We start from the raw sequence: 19084 nt of genomic DNA, 5'->3' as shown, positions 1-19084 counted from the left end.
TTTTTGAGTTAGTGTTTTCATTTTCTTTGGATAAATACCCAGAAGTGGAGTTGCTGGATCATACAGTAGTTCTATTTTAAATTTTTGAAGAACCTCCATACTGTTTTCCATAGTGGCAGCACCAATTTACATTCCCTCCAACAGTGCCCAAGGGTTGCCTTTCCTCCATTTCATCATCAACACTTGTCAGTTCTCGCCTTTTTCATAATAGTCATTCTAACAGGTGTGAGGTGATATCTCTTTGTGGAATTGATTTGCGTGTCCCTGATGATTAGTGATGTCGAACACCTTTTCATGTATCTGTTGGCCTTCTGCATGTCCTTTTTGGAAAAATGTCTATTCAGATCCTCTGCCCATTTTAAAACCAGATCGGTTTTTTGCTAATGAGTTGTATGTGTCTTTTATATATTTTGGATGTTAACCGCTTATCAGATATATGATTTACAGCCCTGGCAGGGTAGCTCAGTTGGTTAGAGCACTGTCCTGACACCAATGTTGTGGGTTCAATACCCAATGAATGCATGGATGGGTGGAGTAACAGAGAGATGTTTCTCTCTTCCTTCCTCTCTCTCTCTAAAATCAATAAAAAGCAAACAAAAATATATACAATTTACAAATATTTTGTCCCATTTGATGGGTTGGCTTTTCATTTTGTTGATGGTTTCCTTTGCCGTATGGAAGCTTTTTAGTTTGGTGTAGTCAAAGAGTTGTGCAACTATTATCACAGTAAATTCCAGAACATTTTTACCACCCCAAATAGAAACTCAGCACCCCCTAGCTGTCATCCTCCAATCTCCCCAGCCTTTGACAACTACTAATCCACTTTTGTCTCTATAGACTTGTCTTAGACATCAATGGAATCATAAAATATCTGGTCTTTTGTGACTGGTTTCTTTCACTCAGCATAATGTTTTCAAAGTTCATCCATGTCGTAGCATGTGTCAGTGCTTCATGTCTTTTTAATGCCACGTGATACACCATTGTTTGGATAAGACACATTTAGTGTATCCATTCATCAGTTGACAGACATTTGGGTAGTTTCACTTTGGGGCTATTATGAATAACGCTGCTGTGAGTGAACACTCCTGGACAAGTTTTTGTGTGAGCATGCATACGTTTTTATTTCTCTTAGGGACATACCTCGGCATACAATTGCTGGGTCATGGGGTAACTCCGTTTAACCATTTGAGGAACTGCCAGACGGTTTTCCAAAGCGGCTGCACCATTCTACACTCCCACCATCAGTGCCTGAGGGTTCCAGTTTCTCCACACCCTCACTAACACTTGCTACTATCTGGGGACTTGGGTTCAAACAGGGTCCCTCTGGCTGCTCTGATGGGACCAGGCTGGGGGAGACAGAGGAAGAAGCTGGGAACCCTATGAAGAACCACTGTGCCAGTCCCCGAGGGAGACCATGGTGGCTGGACCAGAGTGGGGACAGCAGAGGAGGTGAGAAGTGACAGGATTGTGGAGAGACTTTGAAGATGGAGTTAATGGGGTTTGTTGCAAGACCATTTGTGGGGTGCGTCAAGAAAGGGGTGTCAAGAATCACCCACAGAGATGGGTAAGACTGCAGTGGGAGTGGGTTCGGCAGGGGGAATCCCGAGCTCAGCTGGACCTGCCAAGTTTGAGATTCCCAGCAGACACCCAGGTGGGAATATACAGTAGGCCGCTGGGTATTTCCTCCTAGAATTACCGTTGGCGTTCATTGCACGTTTCTTGGATAATTAAAGCCAGACCTGGATCTGAAGCCAGGGTCTCGGTTTCCCTATCCAAAAAATGGGGCCAATAATACCACTGACTACTAGGTTGTCATGAGACTGGGGCGATTCCTGCACACCTCGGAAATAAGGTCATGCGTAGGGTGAAAAGAGGGCTGAGGGCGGCAAATCAGGAGAGAAGTGGAGGTCACGCTCGGTTCAGGCGGTGTCCGTCTCCCCTAGTCCCCAGCCCCTGGCCGTCGTCGGCGAGGGGGAGGGGAGGTTGGGTTGTCACCCCGTCTACCCGCGCTCTAAGTTGAGTTTCCTTCTCCGGGGCTGCCGGGGCCAGAACTACTGATGGAAACCAGCTGCTGGAGGCGCGGAGGCCGGGCGCACGCCCAGGCCCCTCCCCGGCGCCGGCAAACCCGGCTAAGGGGGGGAACTAGGGCGCCCTAGCTCCCCACCCCCCTTCCACAGTAAGCCCGGGGCCCTGGCACGTCCGGCGAGCCTGATGCTTTCCAGATGTGAGCCTGGTTCCCCTCCCCCACCTGGCCCGTTGCTCCCGCAGAGTAGGGGGGGAGGGGAGCCAGGGTCCGACACCCCCCCAATCAAATGGCTACACCACGGATCTGGGCCGGTGTCCCCTCCCCGCCGGTCTCGTTCCCCTGACCAGGTCGTAAAATCCGAACTGCGATGGGCTGACTGCGGTAGAGACGCTCCTTCCCCCACCTCTACCTCTTTCCTGGGCTCTGGCCTCCGCCTTCCCGCCTCTGTCTGGGGTGGTCGGGACACGCCCATCCAGGCCACGCCCCTCCCCTCCGGACCACGCCCCTCAGGGCGCCGAGGCCCCGCCTCCGCCACCGTCCCCTGAGCAAGGCTGGTCCACCCGCCCGTCTCTGCCTAGGTGTCTGTATTTTTCGGTCCCCGTCTCCGAGTCTACCTTTCTGTCTGTGTGTCTCTCCTGTACCCTCATGTCTCTGTGTCTCTGTCTCTCTGCGATCCTCTGCTTGTCTGTCTCCCCGAGTCCGTAGGTCTCTCTCCAGATTTGTCTGTCCCAGTCTCTCTCTGCGTCTGTCTCTCCTTGCACCGCTCAGCCCCTCTCTCGGTGTCCCAGCCCGTCTTCATTTCTCTCCCTGTCGCCCCCTCCACCTTCCTGCATCTCTCGTCTCCAGTGTCTGCACCCACCCGGCCGCGGGAGCGCCTTGCCCTCCGATTTCCACCTCCTCGTACGGCTTTGGCGCGGGCGCCCCCGTGTGGCCGGCAGGGGACTGTCACGAGAGGACTGAGGGCTGAGTGTGCGCGCCCGCAGGTGTGTGCTGAATGCGAGAGAGACACCAGGCGTCCGTGGGTGACACGGGAGATGGTGTGTGACACCGAGAGACTGTAAGTGTGTACTACTGGGAGATTGTGAATGAAGTCAGGGGTTGTGTGTGGCTATGTGACCTTGTGAGATGTGTGACAACCAGAGTATGATTGTGAAACTGTGTCACACCCAGAAGTTGTATGTGACTGTGTGTGAGAAGAGAGAGATGACATGTATATGACTTCGTGTGACACCATGAGGTTAGGTGTACCAAAACACTATTTGGGGGATTGTGGCGTCAAGAAATATGTGAGGGTGAGAGATTGTGTGTGACAGTGTGCAACATAGTGACACGAGTGCTGTGTGTGTCACATGGGCAGACAATGTGTGACACTGAATGAGTGTGATCCACCTAGAGACGGCGTGAGAAGGTAGTGTGATAGGCCAAGAGGGACAGGGTGTGACACAGAGACCAAGTGAATGTGAGACAGCATGTGTCAGCCTCGCTGGTGAACTGTGAGAAGGGTATGTGACTGTGTGTGACACAGATTGTGTGGGAGGCTGACAGACTGGCACAGCGTTGTGACAGTGCATGAGAAAGTGTGCAACTATGCAGGGCACTCAGAGATTAGAGTACAAGAGAGTCCTGGCTGGTGTTGCTTAGTGGTTAGAGTGTCGGCCGTGCACCAAAGGGTCGCAGGTTCAATTCCCGGCCACGCCTGGAGTGTGTTGGGGAGGCAGCCAATCGATGTTTCTCTCATCCATCTTCCTCTCTCTCTCCCCTCCCTCCTTCCCTTCTACCCTCTCTAAAAATCAATGGGAAAAATATCCTCCAGTGCAGATTAACAAAAATAAAAAGTAGAGTAGGAGAGAGACCTTGTGTGTGTAAGTGTGCGGCGTGGGAGATTATTGTGTGAGGGCGACAGCTGTGTGTTGTGTGATACGGACTGAAGCTCAAGAAGAGGTTCTGTACATGACAGTGGGGGTGGACAGACTCTGTGTGACTATGTGTCAGGAAATGTGTAAGACTGTATGACATTTAGAGATTGTACAAGAATGTATGTGACTGTTTGTGGGAGTCACTGGATATGACTGTTACTGTGTAATAAAACATATGATAGTGTTTGACAAGGAGGTTGCATGAGTAATTACATGTCACTATGTGAGGCACTGAGAAAGTGTGAGACTGAGATAGGATGTCAGACAGAGAAGTTTTTATCCGATGAGTGTGTGTGTGACATCTTGAAATACTGTGTGACACTGTGTAAAACTGTACATTTGACACTGAAAAAGTATATCTGGTCGTGGTTGTGCAAGGTGTCATTGGTGACGACGTGTCACACTCAAAGATTGTGCAGGACTGTGTATGGTATTTTGAGAGACCATGTGACAGGCACTGTGGGAGATTGTGTGTTGGGCACAGACCATTTGTGAGAATCTGTGGTAATACCTGTGACACAGTGAGTTATTGTGGGTCTCTGTGCGAGGGACTGTGAGTACGAGGCTGTGTGCTGAGAGGGGTCATCTGTGATGGGTGACGCTGAAATAGTGGATGTGACAGGGAGGGAGAGCCTGTGTGATGGAAGGAGAGGCTGTGTGGGACACACAGGAGAGATGTGTGTGACTGTGGAATAAATGCAGCAGGGTGTGGGGCACACCTGGAGAGACTGTCTTTTCCTGTGAGTGAGTGTGAGAGAGACAGAGACAGAGATGGAGAGGGGAGACTGGGAGAGGGATAGAGGGAGGGAAAGAGACACAGAAACAAAGAGGGGGACAGACAGACAGAGATAGGACCCAGAAAGACAGACCCAGGGTGGTGAGAGAGCAGTGGGGCTGGTGGTGGTGGCAGCCGGCGGAGGCGGGTCCTCAGGGGCTGCGCCCCGGGGGAGGGGGTGGGGCTGGGCTGGGCAGGGGGACCCAGAAGCTGTCTCTCAGCCTCCGCCACCAGTCTGTCATCCCAGCCCTGAGCGACAACAGGTAGGAGGCTCTGGTCTTGGCCCCAACAGGTCGTCCCTCTGCCCCTTCTCAGCCAGTCTGTCCCCCTGGGAATGAATGAATGAGTGAGTGAATAAGTGACTGTATTTCTTCATTTCCATCAGCCCGTCTCTCCCCCAACCCTTCCATCTCCCTCCCTCTGTCCCTCTGTCCGCTGTCCCCTTGTCCCCCGTGCCCCTCCCTCTACCTCGGCTTGTGTCCCTATCTCTACCCTCTCCCACCCCCATCACTCCATCCCTCCTGGGCTCCTCCATCTCCTTCCCTAACCCCCTCTGTCCCTTTGTCCTCTGTAACCCTCTCCGCCCGATCACTTTGTCCCTCCCTTTACCCCTCTACTTGTCCCCCCAGCCCCCTCCATCACTTCACCCTTCCCTCTCTCCATCTCTTCCTCCCCCGCTCAGTCTCTTGATTTCTCCTGAGCCTCAGTCTCTCCTTCTGTCACTTTGTCTCTCCCTCTGCCCCTCCATTTGTCCGTCTCTTCACCCTGTCTGTCCCTCTCCCAGTCAGTCAGGATTCTCCCCCACCCCAGCCCTCTCTCCAGCTGCTAAGAGCAGAGGAGCCTTTGAGGTGGAGGCTGCGGGGGGAGCTCCGGGGGGGAGCGGAGGGGCAGCTGCAGCCAAGGCCCTAATGAGGCGCCCTCTGCGCCCCTCCCGCCGAGATCTTAATTCCTTGTTCTCCCCGGAGCCACCGCTAATTGGCCTGAGGAGGCCCCCTCCTGGCTCATGCCCCATCCCTGGGGGCCGAGGACACCTGGATCCCGCTCCAGCACCTGTGGCCCCTTCCTTCTGTCCCTCCCCCCACCTGTCCCAGCCTCGCGCCTGTGCCTCCCTCCTACCTCCCTGGTCTCTCTGTCCCCCCGTCCCTCCTTCCACCTGCCTCTTGGCCCCCCACCTGTGCGGCTCTTCATTCCTCCACTTTGCCCTCTGTCTGTCTGCACCCCGCTCCCACTGCCTCGGGTACCCTCGTGCGCTCTTCCCCCCACGCCCCAGTGGCTGGGTCCCGCCCCCACCGCCACCCTCACCTGGGGGCCAGCCTCGCCCTAGCCTACCCCCGCGGCCGCCCCTCCCGCCCGGCCTTTAACTCCTTCCCTGCCGCAGCCATGTCCAACAACATGGCCAAAATCGCGGAAGCCCGCAAGACGGTGGAACAGCTGAAGCTGGAGGTGAACATCGACCGCATGAAGGTGCGGGGTCGCGTAGGAGGAAGGCGGGGGCTCCCGGGCTGGGTCTGGACCGGGTGCTGTTGGGGGTGGGGCACGGAGCCCGGGGCGTGGGGCGGGGTGGGGTGGGGTGGGGTGGGGAAGATCCTTCCTAACTGAGGGGGACCCGCGGGCGGGCTCGGGAAGGGGGCGGGGCCTGGGAGGGCGGGGCCAGGTCCTGGGCGGGGCTGCACAAGGGGAGGGCGCGGGCGAGGGGCGGGGCCTGGGAAGGGAGGGGCGGGGCCAGGTCCTGGGCGGGGCTGCACAAGGGGAGGGCGCGGGGCGGGGCCTGCGAGGGGCGGGGCGTGGACTTCACCCGCGTGCCTGCAGGTGTCGCAGGCGGCGGCGGAGCTCCTGGCCTTCTGCGAGACGCACGCCAAGGACGACCCGCTGGTGACGCCGGTCCCCGCCGCGGAGAACCCCTTCCGCGACAAGCGCCTCTTCTGCGTCCTGCTCTGAGCCTTCCCGACTGCGTGCCCTCCCTCGCTAAAGTTTGAATCCAATAAACGTGGTGACCGGTGGTCCCCGAGGCACGCGCAGAGCCTGGAGCCACCGCGGGGGAATCTGTGTCCCTTCTCACATCTTGAGTGTGTGTGGAGTGGGGGGGGTTGCGGGTGAGGACATGCGGGGTGTGTGGATGCGGAGGGCGGGCGTATCGGAGGCACTCCGCGGTCCTGAATATATTTAATAGGCCCAACAGTCCCACAGGCAGCTGGCTACTTGTATAATAGCTTTTTTACAGATGAGGAACCGGAGCCAAAGGAGGCCCCAGCTAGGAGGTAATGGGGTGAAGATTGTAAGGGGGCTCCAGCGCCCCCTTAACCCCTCAGCTGGCCCTGCTCCTCTCCTCCCTCTTGGGCTGGAGATTCTAAGTAGTCCCTTTGCCCAGCCCACCTTTCTCATCCCTGAATGATTTCACCCCTTTTTTTTCACATTCGGCTACTTCCTGCCACAGGCCTACCTCTGTCCTGTCCTTAAGCACTGAACTCTGTTCATTCATTCACTTACTCGTTCATTCTTCCAAACACTCCCTGAGAACCTGCTCTGTGACTGGCCCTGTGCTGGGGGAAGCTGAGGACATGCCTGTGACTGAGACAACCTGGCCCTGCCCTCCTGGGACTTAGAATCCAGTGGGAGAGACAGACCTGTCCCCAGATAGTGACAACCCAGAGTAGGCAGGACTGGGGTGGGGGAGCTCATAGGGAGCACCTGACTCAACTTGGGGTCAGGGAGGGCTTCCTGGAGGAGGAAGCTGGGGCGTGGTGGTAATAAAACTTGGGACCCAGAGAAGAGAGGAGGTGAATTAATGTGTACATTCCTTCCTTCAAATTATTTTCTTTGTTCTGGGGACACAAGGATGACTGTTACAGCTCTGGTCTCTGCTCAGTGTTTCCCACCTCACATATTGGTGGCCTGCAGGACATTTATAGGCTGCAGTTATATTTCTTTGGTTTTCTACTTTTGGCCTACATAACGTTTAAAATGTTCTTGCCCTGACCGGCGTGGCTCAGTTGTTTGGGCGTCATTCCGTGCACCAAAAGGTTGCCGGTTAGATTCCCAGTCAGGGCACAGGCCCAGGTTTCCGGCTTGATCCCCGGTGGGAGGCGTGTGGGAGGCAGTTTTGCTCTCACATCGATGTTTCTGTCTCTCTCTCCCTTTCCCTTCCTCTCTCTTTAAAAAATAAATAAGTAAATAAATAAATAAATAAATAAATAAATAAAATGTCCTTTACTTGTTTGCAAAGTTGAAAAATAGAGTACTTCACACAAAATTTCCTACTTCCCACTTCTTTGGAACTGTGACCTCAGATCTCCACAACCTCCCAGGGTGATCATAGGCTATAAGATGCGATGGGGGGGCTTTCCAGCTTGCTGAAGTCCCCACCCTGCCCTATTGTCTCTCAGTTGAAGAGATCAAGGTCTAGTTGAGATTTATCATTGAGCCTGTGTCAGGGGCTCTTTATAGTAGAATGAAGAGAAAGATGAAATGTCTGTTGAAAATGAGGAAATTCGGATAAGCTGTGGGTTTGGTTAATTATTTTACCTGGTTGGCCCAGGGGCCATTGAGTTCAAGACCCCCTCCCCACTCTTCACTCCCACTGCCTCTTCTCTAGATTAACAACTCTGTGCCCCAGAGTGAGGCCAAACCCCAGGATCTGGATGGAGATGGACAGCTCCCTGGGCCTCCCCTCCTCAGAGGGGGGCTGCGCATGTGTCTGGCGAGTGTTCCATCCTTCACATCAGATTAGGGTCCCCTGGGCCCCAACTCTGAGCTTCCTGCTGAATTGAGGCAGGAGAGGCTGTAATTACATCTCCCTCCTGCCTCCCACTTCTCAGCTGGTTGCATCATGTCTGTGGGAGCCCCGGGGGAAACAGGGGACAGAGAGCCAAGGATGAGCTGGGGGTGGGGTGGGAGGGATGCTGGGACAGAAGTTGCCGGAAGGATTCTGGAATTTCTCCAGTCTAGCATCCTTGCATCTCAGAGCCCGAAATGCAAAGGAATCTATAATCCTAGGACCCTGGAGGGCTGGAATTCCGGAGTCTCAATCCTGTGGGGCCAGGATCCTGGGGTCCTGCCCCTGTCCGGCACTTCAGAACTGTAAGGATTTCTTGAACCTAGACTGTTGGGATGTAACCTTCTCAGCACTGGGGTCTTGGAGCTTCCTCTTTGGAATTCCTGGTCTTGGGAAAGGGAAGCCGATGGGGAGCAAGTGGAGCTGGCTGACCCCGGTGGGGAAGGCAGGAGGTGCCTGCCTGGAGCAGGGGGAGAGAGAGGAGGGGAGGCGGGCGAGTCTGGACCCAGAGGCCAGTCAGGACTGAGGCTGGGAGGGGGAAGCCAGAGGGACAGGATAGCTCCCTGGTGACCAGCCTGCATGCGTGCAAACCCAGATAATCCTGTCAGCTGGGTATTGTCTGTACATCAGCAGCTTCTGGTCACAGCCACCCTTTCCTGCCACTCCCAGCTGTGAGGTCAGCTCTGGGGCCAAGGGGCAGAGAGGTGACTGCCTAGGGAAGTACTTTCTCTAGGAAGTACCCTCTCAGTCATTCCAAACCCTGAGGGCTACTGGCTGCCCCTCCCAGGCTGTCTTTCCTCCCGCCCTGCACAAACCGCACGTGCAAAAAGCAGTGCTGGGCCAGCTGCGGGGCTCGGGGAGCTGTAGCCCAGCCAGAGGAGCCACAGTGGTGACCCTCGCCTCCTGGGCGCCCTGGAGCCCTGTCTCACTCAGCAATTCTCCTATAGCTCCCAAAGGGACTCAGTCCAGCCTTATTGTACAGCCACAGCCTACAGGCCCCAAGCGATGTCACCTGGCCAGGTGGGACTTGAGGTTGGAGTGGGACCTGGATGCACTCAGGAGGGGTGGGAGGAGTTGTGGGGAAGCCCGAAAAATAGAAGGGAGAGTATCCCTGGTGAGGGGCACACAGCCCAGGTACAGGCAGGGCAGGGACACAGAGCAGAAGCCCCTGGAGCCAGGGCAAGAAGCAGATGGATACAGAAGGACCCATTTGGGGTGGAGAAAAGGGTGGTAGGCAGAGAAAAGAACCTCTGGCTGTAGGTGCTGGGACCTGCCGAGGAGGGACAGGTCAGGATGGACACACAGCAGCTTTTTTTTCAAATGTGTTTTTATTGATTTCAGAGAGAGGGAAGGAGAGGGAGAGAGAGAAACATCAATGAGGGGGTCATTGATCCGCTGCCTCCTGCACGCCCCCTGCTGGGGATCGAGCCCTAAACCTGGGCATGCGCCCTGACTGGAATCGACCCGTGACCTCCTGGTTCATAGGTTGACGCTCAACCACTGAGCAACACTGGCCGGGCCACACAGCAGCTTTTCACAGCAGCGAGAGGGCACAGTCAGATGGAGGACGGAAACAAGGGGGTCAGGAGGGGTGGGGCCCAGAGGGAGCCTCAGCAGCAGCACATCCAGAGCTGGACTGGGTAGGGCAGCGGAGGCTCAGAAGCTCCAGCCAGCAGGCGCCCGAGAGGCCCACTGCGGCCGCACTTCCTGGCCTGCTTGGCACTCGGCCCCTCGAGGACAACCATCCAGATGTGCGTCCCAGCTGGGTGTGAAGTGACTCAGCTGAGGGCCTGCCAGCCCAGGCTCCAGCTCAACCCTTCCTCTCCTGTCACTGTTGCACGCTATTGGGAACAGGTCCCCATCAGATGGTGTCCTCTGAGCCTCTCCACACCTCAGCCCTTGGGGCACAGTAAGCAGGCTAGGGTTTGTTGAGTGAATAGTAACCCCAGCAGCTACTGGGGGCCTTCCTGGAGGCAGGGAAGGTGGATTCCATCTCCAATCTTCACACAACGGCCCGACAGGGGCAAGGCAGCCATCTGATGAAGGCAACAAGGCTCAGCTGGGGAAGTCATTTTCCAGCATCACGCAGTGACTGGGAGTGGTGGAGGTGAGCTTCTAAACCCACTCCTTTCCCCTGCACCGTGTGCATGCAAACACACACACACACACACACACACACACACACACACACACACGAGACACGGCCATAAAGAAATGCATGAGCCTGCAATAAAGACACAGACACACAGGTGCACAAACAGGCCTTAGAGTAGAGGATGGCTATCCACACATGCCATCCTCATATTCGAGGTCCCTGCCACACCCCTCCGGGCGTCTCCCTCCCCTCCCCCTGCTGCGTGTCCATTTCCAGTTGCCCTCCTCCGTCTGCCTGCTGTCCCCCTGCTCTGGGTCCCTGGGGGAAGCCCCTGCTCCTAGCAGTGGGTGGGGGGTGAGGAGAGCTGCTGACTCACCCACCCACCAGTTCCTTCCCACAGGCCGGCCCCTCCCTGCTCCGGAAATCATCCCCTCTCCACACCCCTACCCAGCCTGAAGAGTGACCTCTCACCCCAAGGCACCTGGAAGAAAGAGGAACCTTTGTTAACTGCTATTGGCGGACCTGGGGGGGGGGAGGCACAGCTGGGGAGGAGGTCCCGGGTCCCCAGAAGGTATGTCCGGCACTGGCAGGGACTCCAGGGAACCTTAGTTCTCTCACTAGGAATGAGTTCTAGTCATTGCTACCCTTACCTGCTTCCCAAGCACAGAATTGAGGCCAAGGTTGTAAACCTCCCCCCTTGGCACAGATGGGGAAACTGAGGCCTGGAGGAGGGCAGGGGCCTGTCTGAGGACCCACTGGGAACAGAGTGGAGCTCCCGAGTGCTCAGTGGTCCCTGGTGGGGACAGGAAGCCAGTGAGAGGGAGGCTCCAGGAACCAGAACTCCCCCACCCTGCAGCTCCCTAGATGCAGAGGCCTGACGCTGGCCTGCCAGGCATAATCCTTCATTAATATGATATAGCTTCCTGAGTTCCCTCTGGCCTGCCTGGCGACTGCAGGGCATAAGCGGGGAGGGGCCACACAGCTGGGAGTCTGGGGCCCAACACACAGACACTCCAAGAACAGTGCTGTGTGGTCACTCTTGCAGGCCCCAGTGAGGCTAGAGTTGGGGCATCCATCCTGCTGAAAGCTGGGGCTGCCAGCTGGGCATGGTGATAAGGAGCTGGGCGAGGGTGTTGTGGTTACCGGAGGACATGGGAACAGAGGGGAAGTCTGCAGCCCTTGGGGCCAGGAGCGTGGCTCCTGGCCTTGGGTGGACACATCTGCACAGGCTCCTCCTTACAGAGTTCTCTGGGAGGGGCTGCTGGCCAAGGTCAGCCTCGAGGCCCAGGAAGCTGCTGTTACCCCCTTGTACAGATGAGCAAACTGAGATACACCAAACTGAGGTAAACCAGCTTCCCGTCCTTGCCTAAGACCATCACAAAGCAAGGAAGTGGTCGAATTGGGACAGAAACTCAAGATAAATGGAGTGAGACACTGAGTTTGTCATTTCTACCCCGAAGCTGCCTCCCTGAAAGATAAAGGGTGTCTGAGAGGGTCTCCCAGTTCCCATTGGGCCCTACGGGACCAATGAGCTCAGTGGGAACAGGGCAGGTGACTGCTGTGCTGGCAGCTGGGACACATGGCAGTTTGTAGAGGGTAGGAGAGATCCATGTGACCTCCTGGATGTTGGAGCCCTGGACGGCTGCCTGTGGCTCAAGTATTATTCCTGGAGGTCAAGGTCGCCAGAGCTTGGCCTGGGGCCTGGGATGCTGAGGTGAGAAGCAGGAGGGCAGGGTGCTTTCGAAAGCTCTCTGAGGCCTTGGCACAGGTGAGGAAACTGAGGCCTGGAGGAGGGCAGGGGCTTGTCTGAGGTCCCACTGAGCACGGGAACAGAGTGGGCATGGGGCTCTGCAGTTCAGCGTGCGAGAGCGAGCCTGACGACAGGCTCTGGTCCAGCCACCTCATTCCCCAGCCTTCTGGAAGGAGCAAATTGTGTCCAGGGAACAGAGACCTCAATGGTGCCTGGAAAACACTGCATCGGGGAGGAATTTCCTGGTCATTTCTCAATCCCTGGGCAGTGTCCTAACCCTGGAGCCCTGAGCCCAGAATAGCTCCCAGGGGCCACCCCCAGACAGCCTTGTGGACGGGCCAGTTGTGCTCTGCAAGGCCTGTTCTGGTCCCGACTGGTGAGTCCAAACTCCATGTGTCATGACTTAGTGACTCCCAACCTGGGGCCACTGGGAGATGCTGGGGAAGGGAGGGGGGCAGAAACCTGTGTGTGGGGAAGTGGCAGGTGGCTCAGCGATGGGGACTGTGAGAAGACACAAGGAGGGGAGGCAGGGAGGGAGATGGACGTACTGGGCTGAGGGGATGAAGGGAGAGTGCCAGGGAAGGAGGGAGGGAGCAGAGGGGGCCTCTGGAGAAAGCAGGGGAAGGGAAGGCGGGGCAGAGAGAGGAAATGAAAAAGCTGGGGCGAGCAAGCTAGATGAGGAGGGAGGGAGGGGGGAGAGAGGGAGGGAGGGAGGGAGAAGCTGACACACAGAGACCTCACAGACAGCGATCCCAGGCCTGAGGGGACAGAGGAGGGACAGAGAGAGGCGGCAGAGGTGCGGTGAGGAGGGGCTGCCAAGAAATGCAGAGACGGGGATAGAGAGCAGTGGGGGGGAGACGGGCAAGGAGGGAGAGGTGGAGGGGTTGGGCAAGGGAGGGGACAGAGACAGAGACAGTGAGAGACAGAGAGACAGACGGGAAGAACTAGGAAAGAGGAGAGGAAAGAAGACAGAGGGACAGAAGAATAGACAGCCAGCCGGACACACGGGAAAACTGGATTGCCTGGAAGACCCCCGCTGAGGTGGGGACTAGGGGGAGGCTGGCGGCAGATTTCTGAGCGGCTGCACCGGCTCCCCTCCGTCACCTCCCTCCCCACCCCCGGGCCCCTCCGGTCGGGCCAGGATGGCAGACTCCTGCAGGAACCTCACTTACGTGCGGGACTCGGTGGGCCCGGCCACCAGCACCCTGATGTTCGTGGCAGGTGTGGTGGGCAACGGGCTGGCCCTGGGCATCCTGGGGGCGCGGCGGCGGTCACGCCCATCGGCCTTCGCCGTCCTGGTCACCGGGCTGGCCGTCACTGACCTGCTGGGCACGTGTTTCCTGAGCCCTGCGGTGTTCGTGGCCTACGCCCGAAACAGCTCGCTGCTGGGCCTGGCCCGTGGCCACCCCGTGCTGTGCGACACCTTCGCCTTCGCCATGACCTTCTTCGGCCTGGCCACCACGCTCATCCTCTGCGCCATGGCCGTGGAGCGCTGCCTGGCGCTCAGCCACCCCTACGTCTACGCCCAGCTGGACGGGCCGCGCTGCGCCCGCCTGGCGCTGCCCGCCGTCTACGCCTTCTGCACCCTCTTCTGCTCCTTGCCGCTGCTGGGCCTGGGCCAGCACCAGCAGTACTGCCCGGGCAGTTGGTGTTTCATCCGCCTGCGCTCCACCGAGCCGGGGGGCTGCGCCTACTCCCTGGCCTACGCCAGCCTCGTGGCCCTGCTGGTGACTGCCATTGTCTTCTGCAACGGCTCTGTCACCCTCAGCCTCTGCCGCATGTATCGCCAGCAGAGGCGCCACCAGGGCTCGCTGGTCCCAGGCCCCGGGGCACGGGCACGCGAGGACGAGGTGGACCACCTGATCCTGCTGGCCCTCATGACAGGCATCATGGCCGTGTGCTCCCTGCCCCTCACGGTGAGTCCCCTCTGCAGCTGGGGTGGGTGGGTGGGGAGCGGCAGCGCCCAGCTCTGTCCTCCATTGTTTGTGCCCATTTCACTGATGGGGAAACTGAGAATCAAAGAGGTCAGAGGCTTTGGCAACTGTCAAATAACTCCCTACTTTCTGGAGGTCCCTCCCATGTGCTTCTGCTCCATTGGACTCCTCCTGACGCCTGGAACCCCCTTTTCAGATCTGTCCCCCACACAATCAAAGGCATGCCCACCTCCCCTGCCCCTAATGATAATAAGATCCACCTTCACTGAGCACTTGCTCTATGGTTTACAAATCCTGCTTTAGATACTCTTCAAAATGGCCCATGCACCCAGTCCACAAGCAATTACTGAAAACAGGTCAAAGTTCCCGTCTCATTACCATTTTCACAGATGAGGGGGCGATGTCTCTTGCCCACGATGGCACAGGGTTGGGTCTGGACCCCAAGCTCCTTTGATTCCAAGGTGTGAGCTCCCCCCCCTTCGGCTCCAGACACCCAGGCTCCCTCCCCCCAGTGCCACCCTCTCTCCGCCATGGACTCTCCTCACCTCACCCCTTTCCTCCCTGAGCCCTCCCAGCCTCTCCAGAAGTGAAGCAGGGCAGGCCCCTCACCCCCCACTGGTACTGTGGCACATGTCATCCCATCTATACACTGGGCCTCAGTTTCTTTTTCTGTAAAATTCAAGGCTGGGCCATACTTGAGAGTCATCAAAACTTTAGGGACTTTAGGGGGGTTACAGATGACGCAGGGACTGGAAACTGGACAGACACACACGGTCGCAGCCCCGGGACCCATCCACGCAGCTCCCTCTCTCCCCCTCCAGGCCTCCCCGGCCGTCTCCTGGGGCTTTCTCTCTCTCTCTCTCTGCTCCCCGATCCGGTGCCTTCATTTCTTAGTTTTCATCTGTCAGGGAGCAAGTGGGTGGAGGGGAGTGAGGGTGGGGCGGGTGGGGAGGCGGGCGCTTTTCGACACCCTCTCCCTGCCCTCAGATCCGCGGCTTCACCCAGGCCCTCGCCCCAGACAGCAGTGAGACGGGGGACCTGCTGGCCTTCCGTTTCAACGCCTTCAACCCCATCCTGGACCCCTGGGTCTTCATCCTGTTCCGCAAGGCTGTCTTCCAGCGCCTCAAGCTCTGGCTCTGCTGCCTCTGCCCCAGGCCCGCCCGCGCGCCCCTGCAGAGCCCCCTGTCCCAGCGCGCCTCGGGGGGGAAGGGCCCAAGGGCCCCCGCCGCTCTCGGGGGGAAGGAGGGGAACTGGGTGCCTCTGTCGGCCTGGGGCGAGGCGCGGGGGGCACGCCCGGCCCCCGCGCAGCGCTCGGGCAGCACCGTGGGAACGCTGTCCAAAGCCGAGTCCGCGGCGGCCTGCTCCCTCTGCTGACATCGCCCGCGGTGCCAGCCCCGCCCTGCCTCGGGAGCGGAGCCGAGCGCCAGGCGAGGCCGGAGCTGCAGGTGGACGAGCAGGGCGAGGCCCCTGGAGCCCCTGAATTCTGGTGGTGGAGGGGGATCAGCTGCTATATCTCCTCCCCCAGGGTGGCCACACCAGGCTCTGGGAGGTGAGGGGGGAGGGGCACGGACGTTTATCCTGGAGCACAAGAGCAAAGTTCTCTCAAAATAACCAATGGCCTGGCTGGCCTGGTTAGGCCCTTGCCGGTCCATCCATCTCACTGTCGAAATATTCAGAAGGCGGAAAAGTTCCCAGAGCTCCCGTGCATGGGGGTTTCTTACGGTTAGTGTTCCTGTGCCAATCCCCATCCAGTCAGGGTACCCCGGTCTCCAGGGGATGGTCCTACCCTCTCCTAGGCCACTCCAGGAGCCACCTCCTCTCTGCCTCCCGTGACTTCTGATTCCCCATCTAACTTGGGGGCTCTGTCCCCCCAGGAGAAGCGGGGGGAAGGGGAGATGCTGAATTGGGGGTGACACTGCTGGGCGTGCGCCTAGGAAACTTGGTGTGGCTTGGTAGTTGTAAGGCTTGGACTGTGGGGGCACAGGTGTGGGGTATGAATCCCAGGGATGGCCCAAGAATGCAAACCAAGCCCTGTGCCTGTCCCCAAATAAATAGCTGCCTCCAGACAGAGCCTGATCTCACCTTTTGTGTCCTTGGAGCCCTCACAAAATTTTCATTCATTCATTCATTCGTTCAACAAATAGTGGGCGCTGACTCTGCCAGGTGCTGGAGACACAGAGCAGTCTCTGCCCTGCCCTGCACTCTGTTGGGTGATTTCCAGACTTCCACCCCTACCCCGTTCTTGTTGCCATACCCTGCCCTCAGAGAGGGCCAGAATCAAGGGTGCCCAGGAGTGAGCCAGTGAGCTAAAAAGTTGAACAGAAGTGTGCTTAGAGTGGTGGGAGAGTTAATGGGAAAGCACCTCCCACTCCCCACCCCCAGCCCACCCCAGTTCCCCTTTCTCACTTGCTCCTGGGTTAAAACAATAAATCCAGACCTGGGGAAGGGAGCTAGGCGAGGCAAGAGCCGTCTACAGCAGCTAACACTGGTGATGTGTACTGTGTGATATGTACCCTCCTACTCCAGCCTGCTATTAGAGCCCTTCTACAGAGGCCAGAATCAAGGCCCAGAGGGGGCAATTAACCAGCCCCAGGTCACACAGCAAGAAGAAAGCAGCCTGCGGGCAGAGCTGGTCCGTCTCTGGAGCCCAGCGCACTTGTTGGACCAGTGACTTTGCCTCTCTGTACTTTGGCTTCCTTTAGCGTAGAAGGGTGATCAAAGCCTAGGACTTCGCTTACAGGGCTGTGCTGAGGATGAAATGGTTAGCCCTGAAAAGCCTTCAGCACAGGGCCTGGAGGGAGCCTACAGTAAATAGGACTGTCGCTTTCTGGCTCTCTGGGCAAATGTAGTTTGACAACAAAGCAATGTTTGCTCCATTGTTTTGACATTTGTCTTCAGTCACTATGTTTCTAATCATATCAAGAAGAAAAGGGGTGTCTGGGAGAGTCAAAAATAGGTCAAGATGACTGCTTAACGGGTTTGGGGTTTCCTTTTGGGGTGATGAGCATGTTCTAGAACTAGATAGTAGTGGTCGCACAACATTGTGAATGTACCAAATGCCTCTGAATTGTACACTTTAAAATGGTTAAAGTAATAAATTTTATGTTATGGGCATTTTACCACAATAATAAAAAAAAAACCATGTTATACTGAAAAAAAATTGAGAGTGTGTAGAAATTTTTATAGCAGACTCGACAAAGTAATATTATTTGGTTGAATTTAATAATAAAGTTCATTTGTACAAAAAACAGGTGAAGAAACCTCTGGTGGGGTCCAGTCTTTGTTAACAACATGGCCCAGGCTCAGTGGGGAGCCACCCAAAGGGACCCCCAGAGGGCGGTGGAGGGGCTGCAGAGGGGTGAGAGCTGAGAGGGGCCTGCTGTCCAGGGCACGACTTACCTCCTGTCTCTGTGCTGCCCCTGAAGGTGGGTCAGTTCCCTCCAGGCGGCCGTAGGGCTCACTAAAGGCCAGCGCGGGGCTGGAAATTCAACCCACAGCACCCCGGCCCGAGGCGGGTCTATTATCACGCCCATCTTTCAGATGCGGTTTAAGGGAAGAGGGTGAAGTGTTGCTGGTTTCCTGCTGGCTCTTACCGCCCGTCCCAACATCTCTGGAATCTGCCTCCCCCTGCACCGCCACCACCTCTGGCCTAGATGTCTACACTGTCTGCCGCGTAGGGGTTTCAAACAACTCCCACCCTGTCCACCCCCAGCCCTCGGGGATGATTTGGGAACTCGTCTCCTAGCTGGTGTCCTGACTCAACTGCCCGTGTAGCCTCTCTGCTTGCCAAGTTCAAGGGCTCCCACGGCCTGGAGGCCAAGGGCCAACTCCCATTCACTCTGCTCAGCCGCACAGACAGCAATCTCCCCCAACGCGCCCGTGACCTTTCGGGCCTCCACCTCTTTGCTCACTGAGCTCATCCTTCCTGGAATAGCATTTCCCCTTCTCCCTCCATCAAAAGCACCCTGGCCCTTGGTGGTCCTGCTTAAACCCCTCTTCCTCCGTGAGGGCTTAATCACTCCCCTCAGGCATGCTGGCGCGTTTTGGGCTCCAGGCTGGCACAGGCATTTGCTCACTCAGCAGGCTCTAAGAGAGGGCTGACTGTAAGGCAAGTCTTATCTCCATGATGCTGGGGACAGTGACAAAGACAGCCCTGCCCTGCCCTCCTGGGGCTCACAGTCAAGCGGGCAGGGCAGGGCTGGGGGAGGGGAGGGGAGGCATCTTGGGGGACAACAGGAGGGCTTCTTGGAGGGGATGGTTGAGCTGAGACCTGAGGATTGGAAGAAAGTGAGCCAAGAGGAGGGTCCTGTCATGGTCACAGCTCTGACTCTGGCCTATAATGCCTTTCCTCTTTAGAGCTTCTCATTCATTCACTGATGAACCTGATCTGGGCCTGAGGCTACTGTGTGCCAGCTGGGGATGTAACAGTGACATACACCGCATTGGCCCTCCCTCGCTCATGATGTGGTGGGGTGACCATTTAATACAAATATGTATTACAATAAGCAACACAAAGACAAAATTACGAGCTGTTACATGTACCGAGAGCGCAGAGCAAGGATCTGTGAAAACATACACAAGGCACCTGCCTGAATCCGGACTGGGAGGGGTCAAGAAATGACACACTAGGAATGGATCTGTCTCCCTCCAGGACTTCATTTTTAAGGTCATTTCTTTACTCATCTTTCTTCCTAGCTCCGTGCCTGGCCTACACCCTGCCTGGCTGATCCCTTCGAGTCGCAGCAGATCACCGGGACTTCTATAGTCACTGCCCCACCTACTGCTCACACTGGGAATGACATTTAGAAACGGCCCC

At 57.0% G+C, this 19084-nt stretch overlaps 2 protein-coding genes across 2 annotated transcripts; both read left to right on the top strand.

Annotated features, from left to right (window-relative positions):
• The first annotated feature begins 5896 nt into the window (after positions 1–5896).
• GNG8 (G protein subunit gamma 8) lies at positions 5897–6807 on the top strand. The gene is made up of 2 exons (XM_016212633.2): positions 5897–6181; positions 6527–6807. Exons 1-2 carry the CDS (start codon positions 6098–6100, stop codon positions 6653–6655), a joined length of 213 nt encoding a protein of 70 aa, XP_016068119.1. The 5' UTR covers positions 5897–6097; the 3' UTR covers positions 6656–6807.
• A 6503-nt stretch (positions 6808–13310) lies between these two features.
• PTGIR (prostaglandin I2 receptor) lies at positions 13311–15642 on the top strand. Its single transcript, XM_016212631.2, has 2 exons — positions 13311–14250; positions 15256–15642. Exons 1-2 carry the CDS (start codon positions 13477–13479, stop codon positions 15640–15642), a joined length of 1161 nt encoding a protein of 386 aa, XP_016068117.2. The 5' UTR covers positions 13311–13476.
• Positions 15643–19084: the final 3442 nt, after the last annotated feature.

The sequence above is a fragment of the Miniopterus natalensis genome, chromosome 18 (genome assembly GCF_054644295.1).
Source record: "Miniopterus natalensis isolate mMinNat1 chromosome 18, mMinNat1.hap1, whole genome shotgun sequence".
Classification (NCBI taxonomy): domain Eukaryota; kingdom Metazoa; phylum Chordata; class Mammalia; order Chiroptera; family Miniopteridae; genus Miniopterus; species Miniopterus natalensis.
The sequence above is the reverse complement of the archived record's forward strand: the minus strand, read 5'-3'. Positions and strand labels throughout refer to the sequence as shown.

Bases quoted from the DNA above. Each gene is read 5' to 3' on its own strand.
- PTGIR (XM_016212631.2), top strand. From the start codon at position 13,477: ATGGCAGACTCCTGCAGGAACCTCACTTACGTGCGGGACTCGGTGGGC. The intron at 14,251-15,255 runs GTGAGTCCCCTC...CCCTGCCCTCAG, and splicing joins TGTGCTCCCTGCCCCTCACG to ATCCGCGGCTTCACCCAGGC.
- GNG8 (XM_016212633.2), top strand. From the start codon at position 6,098: ATGTCCAACAACATGGCCAAAATCGCGGAAGCCCGCAAGACGGTGGAA. The intron at 6,182-6,526 runs GTGCGGGGTCGC...GCGTGCCTGCAG, and splicing joins TGAACATCGACCGCATGAAG to GTGTCGCAGGCGGCGGCGGA.